This window comes from Cenococcum geophilum (genome assembly GCF_001692895.1).
Source record: "Cenococcum geophilum 1.58 unplaced genomic scaffold K441scaffold_3, whole genome shotgun sequence".
In the NCBI taxonomy this organism is placed as follows: Eukaryota; Fungi; Ascomycota; class Dothideomycetes; order Gloniales; family Gloniaceae; genus Cenococcum; species Cenococcum geophilum.
Genome location: NW_027137561.1, coordinates 5,578,512 through 5,594,766, shown reverse-complemented (window position 1 = coordinate 5,594,766; position 16,255 = coordinate 5,578,512). Strand labels below are relative to the sequence as shown.

At 35.2% G+C, this 16,255-nt stretch overlaps 1 protein-coding gene across 1 annotated transcript; it reads right to left on the bottom strand.

Moving 5' to 3' along the window:
• Positions 1-13,723: 13,723 nt before the first annotated feature.
• Positions 13,724-15,232, bottom strand: K441DRAFT_652457 (uncharacterized protein). The gene is made up of 4 exons (XM_067647370.1): positions 14,934-15,232; positions 14,575-14,864; positions 14,356-14,523; positions 13,724-14,306 (listed from the first exon to the last, which is right to left on the bottom strand). Exons 1-4 carry the CDS (start codon positions 15,211-15,213, stop codon positions 14,031-14,033), a joined length of 1,014 nt encoding a protein of 337 aa, XP_067509580.1. The 5' UTR covers positions 15,214-15,232; the 3' UTR covers positions 13,724-14,030.
• Positions 15,233-16,255: the final 1,023 nt, after the last annotated feature.

The window sequence follows — 16,255 nt, the reverse complement described above, 5'->3', positions numbered from 1 at the left end:
CCACCTTATCCCACTAGTATAAGAAATTAGGAAAAGAGTTTAGCTCTTTAAAGCTGGTTTTAAATCCTCTATCTTGGCAACTACTCTTATAAGAAATAACTGCACGCGCGGTTTTCTTCCTTCTACCTTTATTACTAATAACTATCTCTTATAAGTATTTTACATTTTCACGTTTTATAATTTTTAAATTAACATTTTCGTTTCCTTTTAAGTTAAGAGAAGAGCTACTTTACTTTAAGAAGTCTTGGTTAAGTATACCAGAGGTTAGAGACAGGCATTATCTAAGTTTTATTTATTCTTTTAAAAAATAGTTAATATTAAAGTTATTATTATATAAATGTCTTGGTAAGGAAAATCTAACTAATTAGACAACTTTAACCGGCGGTTAAAGTTCCTTAATATCTTAAGATTTCACGTAATGACCCTTTTGATTTACCTTTTTGGTAAATACTATAAGATCTTTATTTTAACTTCCTGTTATCCTATTATCCTATCATCCTATTACCCTGTCTTATTTAATTATACGCGCCTATTTGCCTTTCTTCACGTTAAGAAGCACTATTATTACCCTTTTTTTAAATTGCCTGTTGCGTACGCGGAATTTCACTATAAAAATGCCTAGAACTATGGAACTCCGCTTAAAAGGAAGGCCGCCGCCTCTGCCTCCTACGCCTCCGCCTCCTACTATCCGGTTAATAGCCCTTATATACTAAGGAAAGGCGCAGACAATAGAGGTTATCCTTAAAGCTGCCTAAAGCCACCCGGTTAATTAGCGCGTGAATATCTATTATGGTTTAACGTAGGTTATTTTAAACTAGGAGTATAATGTAGTTAAGGCTGCGAGAAATGCCATAATTAAGATTGAAAAGGATAGAGAGCTTAAAGGAAACTTAGAAAGTAAAGAGTGGGAAAATGCCTTTATAGATATTAGGAAGCTTTTTAAGATTACTTATAAGATTAATAAGATTAAGATGGTATGGGATACAGTTAAGAAGGAGTGGGGAGAGGAACTTTTAGAAGGTCCCTGTAAGCTCTTCTATATATATTACGCACTAAAAAGTATTTATATCCTTATTAATCAAGCTAAAAAGAGCGAGATCGCTAGAGAGAATGTATTAAAGATAGTTAACAATATAATGCTAAACCGCCTGGAACTCTTAAAGGCCGGGATTTTAAGGACTCTATACCTAATACCTTCAGATTTCCTTAATACTTATAAATTTGGACTGGAAGTTAATAAGGAGCTAGTTAAGAAATGGAGGCTCGCTTATTATCTAAGCTAGGGCTATAAGCTTTTAGTGCCAGCCTTAACCATTAAAGCTGGAGGAGAGGGATCTATACTAGAGCCAGTTACTCTAGGACCTCTGTTGGTACCTTTTAAAGAGGTTAAAGGCTTAAACGTAAAGATGCTGTATAGTATATTTCTGTTTGGAGGCAAGGTTTCTAAAGCTAATAGAGAGGACTCTAAATCTAATAAATCTACGTCTTTGGAGGATATCTTTGTTGCTAGCTCCTCACAGAAACACAAGGCTAGAAAAGCTTCTAAGAAATCTCCTAAAAAGAAGCTAAAAATAGGACTTGCGGAACCTTTAGCTTCTAGTAAAGCTAACAAACAAAAGGGAAAAGCAGCTATAATTACTAAAGCTAATAAAGAGGTGATTATTAGGAAACTATGGCCGAAATAAAAAATAAAATGCTCGTGCTATTCTAAAACGCTAGTTAAATTAATAAAGGCTCTTAATTTAAAGAAAGAACTAAAAGGCGGTATCTCTTCCGTCTTGCAATAGTTTATTATAGCCTAGTAAGAAAATAGGATAGAAGTCCGCGCGCTATGCCGGATACATCTTTAGAAAATAGTAGGATTGCTAGGACTAGATACCAGTACTTTCTCTATAAATTTATATTTACGAATTTACTTAGTCTCTAAGAACTATAATGCTATTAATATTCTCTAGACAGCCAAAAGCTCTTATTTTTAGTTTAAAAGGGATAGTCGTCCTAAGCATGCGAACAATGGTCTTAGGATTTACGCTTATTCTACTGTACGACCTAGTAATTATTAAGTAGATTGTATAGGGTTAAGAAAGCTTATATTAGGCTTAAAAGGGGAAATAAAATAGGACTTACTTAGAATCCACTAGGCCGATTTATTTAAATAGTGGAAAGATGCTGGGATTCTAGACATTTTTAAAGAGGAGTTTAATATATATGCGTATTATTTACATAAGACCGCTAGAGAGGGAAATAGCGGTATCCTTTAAACTATATGCCATTCTTTGCTATAGTAGGCAGTTCGGATAGATTTGGAGCACTACTAGTATACAGTGGCTTTACGCGCTGATGGCGCTACTCGTTTCATTATATATCCAAGCTATATGCTCTAGTTCCTCAGTGGCTATCTCCCTAAAAAGCGGAACTTAGAAATTAACCTTCTACGAGTGCGTAAAGGAGGGCCAAATTTTAGAGAAAGCTGGCTTCGTTCTTATATCTCCTTAATTAATAAGGGGAGTTAGTCTTGCGCAGAGTTCCTACCTAGCATGCATTAGTATATACCGGAATAGGTAGGCTTGCTTTAAGAACGTAGGAAACTTAATAGTAGAGGGCGTATTAAGAATATAGAAACTGCCTGGACTAAAGCTGATGCTAAGAAGTTTAAGCTTAACTAGATGCCTATTGCGTTAAGGACTGGTAAAGTATAGTTTACAAAAGCTACTATTACATAAGGAGCCTCTTAAGCAACATTAAGTTGCTTAATTATTACACTAGACTTAATCGCAATCCTACTAAATACTAAGAGATTGGAGATTCCTGGGCTTAAGAGCTAGCAGGCCGTTATATAGATAAATCTAGACACTTTTCCCCTAGTTTTAACTCCTACTAGCGAACCTATTTCTAACGCTCCTCTATATAAGTTTCCGGCCTATATATAGCTATAGGCAAAGAGCGCTATTTTAAATGCTTTAGTTAGGAGACTTTTATGGGACGACCCTTAAGTAAGAAGAGAGCAACAGTTAATCTTAGATCCTTTATTGAATAATAAATATAAAGTATTTCGGGAAAGACATAGGACGTATATTACTAAGGCTGTTTATAAGAGCTTTGGAGAGCTAGAGGAATTTAAGCAAGAGGTATTTAGGGTAAAGTCTTACTTTTTGGCAAAAGAATAAGGGCGTAAGCGTCCTGCAGATGACCTAGAATATCCTAAAGACTTGGTTTCGGATCTAGAATACGAATATAACTTAGCTAATATGACTTCTAGCGCTCCTCCGCTAACCAATTATGGTTCTAAAGGCTATTCTAAAGGTAAGGCTAGGGCTATTACGCCTTAGGGCGCTAGGACTGCTGCGCTAAACCTTGGTCCTGATATATTTAATAATAAGGTAGCGCCTATAGAAATTGACCGGGAGCTAAAGGATATAAGTAAGCTTAAAGAAGATGGCTTTTAAAATACTACTTCTAAATATTTGCTGGCATTTATTAATACTTTAGAGAATATTAATAAGCTAGTAGTATTATACCGCCTAACGCCTTTACCAATTTTAAAAAAGGGTACTGCTTTAAAAGAATAGACGATTAATTCTAGTGTTCTCTAACCTCCTATGTAGAAGACAATATAAGCGGAAATAAATACTGTCCGTAAAAAGGTGTCTTTAAAACTCTAGGTTGGTGTCGTTAATACGTAAAATAATGTAAATGCAGAGCTTAAGGCGGAAGGCGTAAATAATATGGAACAGAGGCGATAAATGGGGAAAGGGTGCAGGCAGCTTTGGAGGAGTTAAAGGTGTACTAGGTGTTAGGTTGTTTTTTTCTATCCTTAAGTATTCCTTACCTACCAAATGGGGTCTGTAAAGAAACGTTAGGGGATAATGTTTTAGGTGGGGGTAGTAATATAGTAGTGTGGAACGCTCCTTGGTTATTTTAGTTCATTTCTTATTATATATAGGGGGCTTAGGGTTATATATATTATAGAAGCAACCTAGGCTTTAACCTCATCCTAAAAAAAATCTAACTTACCCTCTAGTTATTCTTCTATCTTTCTAGCATGACTTATCTAGTCCCATTCCCCTTATAATGCTTAATTAAGTATTATCTTTTAGTATTAGGCTTTGCCCTTCCATACTAGCTCTCTATTATTTACTACTATAATTAGATTAGTGTCTATATATTACCTTCCCTTTTAAAAAGTAGCTAGATTTAATTAACCTATAGCTTTACCTATAAGCTTATTAAAATATTAGATACTTAGTTTAACTTCAATAATATTTTTAATAAGATTCTTAAATCTACTCCTCTTCCTTAGCTTCTACTATAGCTTCTACCACTTTCTCTACTACCTCTACGGAGGAAGCCTTATATCTAACTTAGACGGCTACCCTTTAGGAATAGGCCTTAATAGATATTGTCTATACGCCAACGGCTAAATTGGGAAAGTAGTATCTGGTAGTAGCTAGAGAGTACCTTTTAGGCTAGCTAGAGGCAAGAGCTCTAATAAATATAACATTTAAAGCAGTAGCGAAATTTCTATAGGAAGAGGTTATCTAAGATAGGGAGTGTTTAGACAACTCTCTGTTAACGGAGGACTAGAGAATAAGGATATAGTTACTATTCTCGCAGAAACATATAGGATTTATTAAGTAGTTATATTAGCCTACTATCTATAAGGATAAGGCCTAGTTAAGAGAGGACATTAGCCTCTAGTAGCAGCGTTAGCGAAGTATAGAGGCGACTGGGTGCAGAATCTAACGAAAGCGCTTTAGGCTAACTAAACAACGGTTAAGGTAATAACGGGAATAATACTAGCTTAAATGCTCTATAGATAAGAATATATACCCCTAATTAAACTCTGCCTTCCTATATAGTAGATACTCCTGTAAAATAAGGTAAAGACAATAGAAGAGTTAATTATTCTAAGAATAAAACAGTTTAAGTAATAAGAGATAAATAACGAAGAAGCTTAGGAGAGGATACGCCGCTATTGTCTAGCTAATAGAGAATACCTATAAGGGCAAGCTTAAGTCTGAGGGGCTTATGCTAGTATAGGATATAAAGAAGGCAAAAGATATATTGCGGTAGTAAAAGCTATAGCTAAAATAGCAGGGTCCCTTCCGGATTAAAATGGTATTAGAAAAAGGGTTTTATAAACTTAATGGTACTAAAATAAAAGGCAATCTATATAGGAATAGGTTAAAACGGTTCCTTATATAAGATCTTAAGGAAGTTAGACTAGAAGGCTATATAAATAAAAGCAATATAATATAGAAGAGGTCCCTATAGAAGAGGAGGTACCTAAGGAGGAGGCCGTAGTGTAGGTAGAGAAAAGGTAATCTCTGGGAAGAATTAGCCGAGTTCTCGTCTATAAAAGTCCTTCTACCCTCTTATTTAAGCAACTTAATCGCCACTACTTATTAAAAGAGTTCCTTTAAGCTTCCTAAAAGACAAATAGCCAGTTTCCTGCTATACCGGTATAGCGCCGTACTGCTTTATTAGTATAAGGATTATATAAGCTAAGCTTAATTAAACCCTTTTAAGGAAAGAAAGCAGAAGGAAAAAAGTAAAAGAGAAAGCCTTTATAAACGGTAATTAACCAAAATTATATTATAGTTATAGTTAATTCTACCTATCCTTTATATACGTTCCTCCCTTCTAATTATATTATAATCTCATTACATCTTAAGGATTATAGCTCTACTAAGAGACGGTCTTCTACGAAAATCCTTCTATAGGCAAGCCGTTACTTAGGACACCTATTACTATAAGCAGCAACTCTTTCTCTTTCTTCTCTTTATCTCCATAACAAATGCGTAAAGTAACTATAAGTAAGGCTTATCTAAGGAACACTCGGCACTATAATAGCTAGCACTCTTAGAGACTAAGAGTCTTCTACTACACTCCTACCTTACTGCTATAAGTAATTAGGAAAAGAGTTTACTTCTTTAAAGCTGGTTCTAAATCCTTAGTCTTAACAACTGCTCTTATAGAGAATAACTTTATATATAGTCTTCTTCCTTTTATTCTTATTACTAGTAACTATCTCTTATAAGTATTTTATATTTTTATGCTCTATAATTTTTAATTTAGTATTTTTATTTCCTTTTAAGTTAAGAGAAGAGCTACTTACTTTAAGAAACCTTGGTTAAGCATATTAGAGGTTAAAGTTAATTTTTAGTACTAACTAATGTTATTGTTATGGAAAAGTCTTAGTAAGGAAAATCTAACTAATTAAATAACTTTAACCGCCGGTTAAAGTTCCTTAATATATTAATAATTTACGTAACGGTTCTTTTTAATTTACCTTTTTCTGGAAAATATTATAAGGCCTTTGTTTTAATTTCTTATTATCTTATTTTATTTAGTTATACGCGCCTATTTACTTTTCTTTTACGTTAAGAAAACACTATTATAACTTTTATCTTAAAATACTACCTATACGCCCGTTACATATACGAAATATTATTATAAAAATATCTAGAACTATAGAACTCCGCTTAAAAGGAAAGCCGCCACCTTTACCTTCTATACCTCTGCCTCCCGCGCCTCTGCCTTCTACTATTTAGTTAATAGCCCTTATATACTAAGAAAAGGCGCAAATAATAGAGGTTATTCTTAGGGCCGCCTAAAGCCACCTAGTTAATTAGCGCGTAAATATCTATTATAGTTTAATATAGGCTATTATAAACTAGGAGCATAATGTAGTTAAGGCTATAAAAAATGCAATAGTTAAGATTAAGAAGGATAATAAGCTTAAGGGAAATTTGGGAAATAAAGATTAGGAAAACGCCTTTGCGGACATTAAAAAGCTCTCTAAAATTACCTATAAAATTAATAAAATTAAGGCGGTGCGAAATATAATTAAGAAGGAGTGGGGAGAGGAATTTTTAGAAGGTCCCTGTAAGCTCTTCTACACATATTACGCACTAAAAGCATCCATATCTTTATTAATTAGGTAAAAAGAAGTTAAATCTCCAGGAAAGATGCGTTAAAAATAATTAATAATATAATACTAAGCCGCCTAGAACTCTTAAAGGCTAAGATCTTAAGGACCCTATACCTAACACCCTTAGACTTTCTTACCGCCTACAAATTTAGATTGGTAGTTAATAAGGAGTTAATTAAGAAATAGAAACTCGTTCGTTATCTAAGCTAAGGCTATAAGCTTTTAGTGCTAGCCTTAACTATTAAAACTAAAGAGGAATCTACACTAGAGCCAGTTACTCTAGCACCTCTACTATTACCTTTTAAGGAGGTTAAAGGCTTAAATGTAAGAATGCTGCGTAGCTTATTTCTGTTTAGAGGTAAGGTACCTAAAGCGCAAGGAGAAAACTCTAAATCTAATAAATCTACGTCTTTAGAGGATAACCTTATCACCGGCTCCCTACAGAAACGCAGGGCTGAGAAAGCTTTTAAGAAATCCCTAAAAAAGAAGCTAAAGATAGGACCTACGGAGCCTCTGGCTTCTAGTAGAGCTAACAGGCGGAAGGGAAAAGCAACAATAATTACTAAAGGAGAGGTAATTGTTATAAAAGCACGGCCAAAGCGGAAAATGAAATGCTTATATCATTCTAAAACGCTAGCTAAATTAATTAAGGCCCTTAATTTTAAGAAAGAGCTAAAAGACAGTATCTTTTCTATCTTGCACTAATTTATTATAGCCTAGTAAGGAAATAGAACAAAAGTCCATGCGTTATACCAGATGCATCTTTAAAAAATAGTAGGGTTATTAGGATTGGATGCTAGCGTTTCTTCTACTAATTTATATTTATAAATCCACTTAGTCTCTAAGAACTATAATACTGTTAACATTCTCTAAATAGCTAAAAGCTCCTATTTCTAGTTTAAAAAGAATAGTTGCCTAGAGCATATAAACGATAACCTTAAAATTTACGCTTATTCTGCTATATAGCCTAGCGATTATCTAGTAAACCGTATAGGATTAAAAAAGCTTATATTAGGCTTAAAAGGGGAACTTAAATAGGACCTACTCGAAATCCACCACGCCAATTTATTTAAATAGTGGAAAGACATCAAAATTCTAGGCATTTTTAAGGAAGAGTTTAATATATACGCACACCATTTGCGAAAGACTACTAGGGAAGAGAAAGATGGTATCCTCCGGACTATATATTATTCCTTACTATAATAGGTGGTTTATATAGATCTGGAGCACTATAGACACACTATGGCTTTACGCACTAATAATACTACTTATTTTATTGCATATCCAAGCTACGCGCTCCGGTTTCTTAATGGCCATCTTCCTAAAAAACGGAACTTAGAAATTAATCTTCTCTAGGTACGCAAAGGAGGGCTAAATTTTAGAGATAGCTGGCTTTATTTTTATGTTTCCTTAGTTAAGGAGGGGAGTTAGTCTTATATAGAACTCCTACCTAGAATGTATTAGTATATACCAAAATAGGTAGATTTGCTTTAAGAGCGCGAAGAACTTAATAGTAGGGGGCGTATTAAGAATATAGAGACGGCCTAGACTAGGGCTAATACTAAGAGGTTTAAGCTTAACTAAATACCCATTACATTAAAAACTGGAGAAGTATGGTTTATAAAAGCTACTATTATATAAGGAGTATTTTAAGTAATATTAAGCCGCTTAATTATTACTCTAGACTTAATCGCAATCCTACTAAATACTAGGAAATTAGAAATCCCTAGGCTTAAGAGCTAGCAGGAGGTTGCATAGATAAATCTAACTAGTTTTCCCCCGGTTTTAACTCCTACTGGCAAACCTATTACTAGTATTCCTTTATATAAATTCCCGGCCTATATACAACTACAGGCAAAAAGTGCCCTTTTAAATGCTTTAGTTGGAAGACTTTTATAGGATAATCCTTAAGTAAGGGTAGAACAGCGGGTAATTCTAGATTCTATCTTAAATAATAAATATAAAGTATTTTAGGAAAAATATAGGGCGCGTGTTACTAAGGCTGTTTATAACAGTTTTAAAGAGCTTAAAAAATTTAAATAAGAGGTATTTAGAGTAAGGTTTTACTTTTTGGTAAAAAAATAAGGCCATAGGCGTCCCGTAGATAACTTAGAATACCTTAAAGACCTAAGTTTAGATCCAAAAAACAAGGGTATAACTTCTAGCGCTCCTTTATTAACTGAGTATGGTTCTAAAGGCTACACTAAAGGTGAAGATAGGGCTATTACGCCTTAAGGCGCTAGGACTACTGCTCTAAACCTTAGTCCTAATATCTTTAATAACAAAGTAGTGCCTATAGAGATTAACCATAAACTAAAGGATCTAAGTAAGCCTGAGGGAGATAGCCTCTGGGATGCTGCCCCTAAATAATTATCGAAAGTTATTAGTACCTTAAAAGACACTAATAAACTAGCAGTATTACACCGCCTAACGCCTTTACCAATTTCAGAAAGGGGTGCTACTTTGGGAGAGTAGGTAATTAACTCTAGTATTCTACAATCTCCCTTATAGAAGAAAATGTAAGTAGAAATACATACTATTAGAGAAAAAGTATCTTTAAACCTCTAAGCTAGAGATATTAATATATAGGATAATAGGAGTGCAGAACTTAAAGTAAAAGGCATAGTAGATAAGGATAATACGGAAGAAGCGGAGGCGATAATTAAGGAGGGAGTATAGGCAGCTTTTAATAAGTTGAAGGAGTATTAGGCGTTAGGGTGTCTTCTTTTTTAGGGTATTTATTACCCACTTTAGGAGATATAAGGAAACGTTAGGGGACAACGTTTTAGGTAGGGGAGGTAATATAGTAGTGTTAAATGCCCCTCAGTTATTTTGGTTTGTTTTCTTATTACGTATATAAAACTTAGGGTTATATATATTTTAAAAGGAGCTTAGGTTTTAACCTTACCTTACCTTAATACAACTTCTCCTCTACCCTCTATTAATTAACGACTTCTTTAGTATAACTTAAGTTATTCCGTTCTTATATTTATAATACTTAATTAAGTATTATCTTTTAGTGTCGGGCTTTACCCTTCTATACTGCCTATAACAACAGTAATATTAATCCGGTTATAAAGCTAAAGCTCCCTATATACTACTATATATATATTAAATAGCTTATTAGTAATAGGGCTTAGCGGAATATATAGGGTGCAAAAATATTATTAGAATAGCAATAACTTACCTTCCCTTTATAACCGCGATAATAACTAAAACCTCTTTCTCTTCCTTATATCTAGTGTGTTCTAGATATATTATATATTTAGGCTTTATAAGCTTAATAGGCTATATCTTACAGGCGATAGTATCTAAGTATTACGCAGAGGAGACTAGCGCGGGGGTAGGCTTAAAGAGAGTCGCGGTTATATAGCGGATACGGTAGCAACTGATATAGCTTAACTAGTGGTAGCGGTAGATATGGCAGCATTAAACAGGGAGTTAATTAATAAAGTTTGACTCTAGCTCGGCGTCGGATTAATATTAAAAATCCTAAATATCGCATCTATACCCTATAAAGAAGGGTATAGTATATAATTATATTTAAGACTAGCCGCACGCAGCTCCTACTATAGACTTTTAGATAGTAGATCTACGTGCTCCCATTTATTTATATAGTTGTTAAGGTATTTACATATAGTAATTAGGTGGAATTAATATGCTATTTAATATAGTATAGTATATAGAACGGCAATAGTGTAATATATTAGAAATAGAGCAGATCTACTAATAGCTATAGGTACTGCTAATGTCTAAGCCTATATCTGAAGTCTCTTAAGGATATAATTCTTTTTGGCATTTAGATTTGCCCCCTTCTTATTATATATTTCACGTTTAGGCGTTTTTAACTAAAGGGAGTTATTATAGTAACTATAGTAGGAGCCTTTATCGGTATTGGCAGTAATTAAAGCGTTAGGCTTGGCGAAATACTTATATAGTGTTTCCTTAATACACTTATAATCGTTATATAGCTAGAAAAACTTATCTCTTATCTCTATACGCTTCTACTTATCTTCCTTTTTACCTTCCTACTTTAACTAGATGGTGTCGCTGGCTAATAAGTCGTCCGAGTTTATAGAATTAACTAACGGTAATTAGGATTCGCGTAATGGTAATAGCTAAGAGGTAGAAGAGGGGTGGGATAATAGTACGTAAGACTATTGCTATCAGCGAGAATTTAAACAGTATACTGCCTTCGGCTTTAGCTATAGGAGTAGGTCTTATTTACTAAAGCACTAGTGTTTAAATAAAAAGATTACTTTAGCCCTTCTACTATTACGACTAGCTTAACCACCACGCTATAGAAGAAAAGAGAAATATTATTTAGGCGCCGGTATTATATATATAACCACTCTACGGACGTCCGGAAGATTAATACTAATTCTAATAGCCTCTATAGCAAAAATAATTCGAATTTTAGAAAATTCTACTAGTTTCCTAAATTTATCTAGTATTAACTTCTTACTAAATAATAAGGTTGTTTAATAGAATACGGCCATAATTAAGCGGGTGATATTCTTAGTATATTAAGCTAGATATAGCTACTATAGGTACTTAGATATGCTTTTATATACCTCTATAGCTTAAACTCTGGTATTAAAGAATATAATAGTTTTTAGAATCTTATGCGGAGTAGCTAAGCGGCTCCCTCCCTAAAAGACGGCAGGATTAATATATGTTTTAATAGTTAGAGGATTAATAGCCTTATTAAGAAGGAAGCGGAGTAAGGTGTATTTAGCAATTATATTCTTTAGTATCTGGCTAAAACAAAAGATAAGCTCTCTGCGGGAAATAGAAGTCTACTTAAGGTGTATATTAGTATTATTAAAGCCTAAGGACTTCTTTACCGTTTCTAATGTTTTTGGATTAAAAGTTATAGAATAGGTAAACCACGGAACTGAGCTTCTAATTAGATTGCGCATATAGCGTAGCTGCGCATACTTAGGGCAAAACTTCTTACCTTATTATATAATAAGATAAGCTTTATTAACAGCGACTAAGGCTAATTACTTCTTAAACTTAGGGTCTTTAAGCAGATCTTAAAAAGATGGTATACTAGTAAGCTTAGGACTAATAAAGATATAAGTATATAGGCTGGCTCTTACATTCTTAAGCGCTTTATTTATATCCTTAATATTAGCATTAAAGAGTAGCGCATTACTACTAATCTGATTAACCTTTTAAACTTACTCTTTTACAATCTTATTTAAAGGAAGAAATATTAGCAATATAGTATTTTTATAAAGGATTAAAATTACTTATATAATAAGGCTTTTACCAAAGCCAGTTTGTGTAATAAGGATAACATTAATGCGATTATAGATTAGCCTCCAAATATAGGTTACCTACTTATTTTTTGCATGGAATTTGTCGCCATATAGCAGTAATATAGTACCCTAAATTACGTTATCTCGTGCTTAAGTTATTATATTAGGCTTCTTCTTATCTTAGATTTTTCTCTAAGCTCTAGTTATTTGTATCTTTAGTATATCCTAACAGGCCAAGCTAGTAGAGAGTTAAGGTATATCCTAGCTGGCCAAGCTAGTAGAGAGTTGAGATGTTTATAGATCTGTCCATAGTAACTAAGAAGCTTTACTATTTGCTACCAGTGACTAAGACGCCTTGTTATTAGTACATTGCTTTTTAAAGACGTTTACTACACCAATAGTATTATCTACTACCTCGCTAGTAGTACGAGGACAGTTGCGTACTATACTAGGCGTATATCTAACTTTTAGCTTCCTTATTAAGGCCTTTAAGCGTTTCTTTATACTAAATAGTAGTATGTAGCTTATTGGTAAATATAGAGTCGGTAGGGGGTTTATAGGTTAATGTTTGGGTAGTATAGGTAGCGAAGGAGTAATAAAGCAGGTAATAAGGCACAGAATTAATCTAGATACAATATATTAGCTATTTAGGTGTTTATCTACTATAAATATTAATATAGGAGGTCAAACGTTAAGGATTAGTGATGGTTGATAGCTCTGGCTGAATATTTACTGTTTATAGCGGTAATATTTAAGGCAAAACGTAGCGGTAACCACTAGGCCGTTTGTAATAATTTTGGTAGCATTAAAATTGCCTTATAAAGCTCTAGAATATAACGTTAGCCAATTGTTTATAAAGGCGTTAGTTTATTATTAATTAATAGTAGTAGGGTTTTAGGCGGAGCTTTAAAGGGGAGACCCGCTTATTTAAGGCGAAATATAGTAGTAACCACCAGGCCGTTTATAATAATTTTAGCAGCGTTGGAATCGCCTTATAAAGTTCTAGAATATAACATTGGCCGATTGTTTATAAAGGTATTAGTTCATTATTAATTGATGGCTAAAAATTTAGTATGGCGTGTGAGTTTGTATAAGAATTATATATAAATTAGCGTAAGGGATTAATAAATTTCCGAACCGTGTACTAGACGACAACAACATAAGATGATCAATCTGTTATGTAAGCAGCTTATGATTGGCTGATCGTCTGGGACCGAGATAACACGTAAGAGCACGGGGCTCTCCTATGGAGGCCCCTGCGGTGGGGTTCCGTGACACTAATATATAGATAGGAACTCTACGCGTATTTTGGGGTACTTATTTATATAGGAATTACTATAAAGCTGGCTATTAAAGACTACTAGAAGGATTTAGATATATGGCAACCTTATATTCCTAAGTACGGCTACCAAATTTAGCTAATCTAATTAGTTGATCCTTATCGATAACCTAAGGACCCAGATTGACGTGTTAAGGGATAGCAATTTCTACCATTAAAAATATATATATTTAATACTCATTTCTGGACGTCTTTAACGCCGTTTTTGGCGGTCGTTTTGCCAGGCCCCCTAACACGTGCCGTGGCCATCTGTATGTGGTGGAACTGATGATGGATTGGTGCTGCTCTATCCCTTCCAAGCCGCCTTTCCCATGCGGTCAACACCGCAACACCCTCGCCCCTCAAATCCCCCAGCACTCACCACTCAGCACCAGACGCCAGGCACGACCAGTTAACCATAAACCATACAATAAGAGTTCTATAATAGTTATATAGTTGGGGGTGAGAAGTTTGCAAGCACCAGACGCCCCTAACTGGTCCTAACTGGTCCTCAAAACACCATTAGAAGTGACTGCACATTTGTACTACCATCGGGCGCGAAGCAATGAATACGCTGCCGCTCCTGGAAAACATCATCGATGTACTCACCCATGCCAGTCGCATGCAGAATTTTAGCAATAATGGCGTGAGTTTCTAAAAGAATAGCGCTTGGGAGGCTGTGGTCAGAATGGGCGAGAAATGTGATATTACCGCTCTTAGGGAGATAATAGTTAAATACGGTTGGAAAATAGGCGTACTGCTTTACACGGTAGATGTTCTCGTTACTCTAGAAACATTAGAAAAGAACATCCTAATACCTTAGACACTATACGCACAGTTGGTTCAAATGCGAGCTGGAATTCTCTAAATGTACCATGAAGAGTATCCGCTAAAGTAATAGTGTTGCAAGTATCATTAATCTTGTTGGCGGAGAAATTAATCCGGGAGCGGATTCTAGGAAAATACCGATATAACGCATCCAAAATTGTGGCAGCGTTTCTAAGCTGGCTATATATTAGTGGTAATACCGCATAGTTAATAAAAGAGAAATTAACCTCAGTATCTGCAAAGTTGTCAATTGAGAGTGGAATTATATGAGCAGCCTTTGTGATTATTGTAGTGATGTGTTTGCGCTCAGTCCCGGACAGGCTCTTGGCAGCCTTGTCCACATCATAAAGCTCAGTCAAAACGCATCTATTACTATCCCGGAGGAGACATGCCTCCTTAAGCCACCCCTGATCGTTGCGGGAGCTCGACTCTAGTTCGGAGGCAATATCGTCGATACTGTCATCTGCTCCAAACCGCGGGGATGGTGAAGCTGCTGGAATCTTGCCTCTTGCTTTCACTATAGAAAGAGGAACTTAAAATCTGCTAAATGTAATATTACAAAATAAAGAGTAAAGTAGATACATACTAGGTACAAGTAGTGCAGTCATTAAGTGTGTAGCAAGTATGCGTAGTTCCTCGTCGGAAGAACAGTCAAGGATGTCGTCACAGATGTTCCGCATACCGTCTCGAGGCAGATACTGGGTAAAGGCCTTAAGAACAACAACACTGTTGTCACTTGTGCTCAACGGCTGGTAGCTGGCGAGCTTTTTATTGACGTCGCTGAGCATCTCTATATGAACGGTAGGGTTGGTCAGAGCGGAGGACGGAGAAGAGCTCTCAAGAGATAAGTTTACAGGAGAATGCATATGGAAAGCGAGTTTTGTAAATGAATTCGTTGGATGTGAGGATGCAGCGGAGAAAAGTTTAGTGCTCATTGTGAGGCTGCGCAGGTCGCTAATCTAACCTTGGCGCCAAGGCCCGATACTGTTAATTTACATGCATATTTTTGCCGCCCGCATTTTTACTATCCCTTGACACGGCAATTTTGGTCCTTAGGTTATCGATAAGAATCAACCAATCGGAAAAGCTGGGTTAATGCAAATATCCAATCGAATCCAGTCACGAATATAAGCGACCTTGGCAAAGGGCCCTACGTGTCAAGGGATAATAACAGTATCCTTAACCCGCTGAATTTCGTCTACGTGTTATCGATAATAATTAGCCAAATTAGACCAACGCAATCGAACCGTGAAGTTGGTGACATTTACCAAATCTTATATAAATAGGTCTATATAGCTTACCCTTTAGAGTTGAGCCGCTTTGGGTTCTCCCTTGCATATTAGCTGCTATGGCCGTGTCTATGGTTTATTATTGTTCGATAGATATAGCTTTATATTCTTATTTGTCTACTCTACTGGGTTATCTATAATTTCTTCTGTAAAGAATTAACTGAATAGAGCGAAAGGATTGTATAGATTAAAGCCGGGTGGGAGGTTTGGCTTGCCATAAACTTCGAAATCGTCTGTTATGAGAGGCGTGAAATTGGGCAGCGGCCAGGGCTCTAGCGGTGGTTTTTTACAATCCGATTTAGTTAAATATTATGATGAGTCACCTGAGCAAGGTCTTCGTCATTGGAAGTACAATTTGGAAGGCATGGCTGATAGTCTATTGATTAAATCTATACAGACAGTACGCGTTGTTTGGATTCTAGTGTTCTGCACGGACCACTTACTCCGTGGACGCCAGCGGGTTAGGGGATAAGGTATATCAATTTAAGAGTTTATTATAGGCATCCAGGATTAAGATGATAATAGAAATATCAAGGCTTTAAATTAAAGATAATATAGTAGACGGGCCAGGTTTGTAACTGTTCATCGGACGATTAGGAATAAGAACTGTCTTATTGCA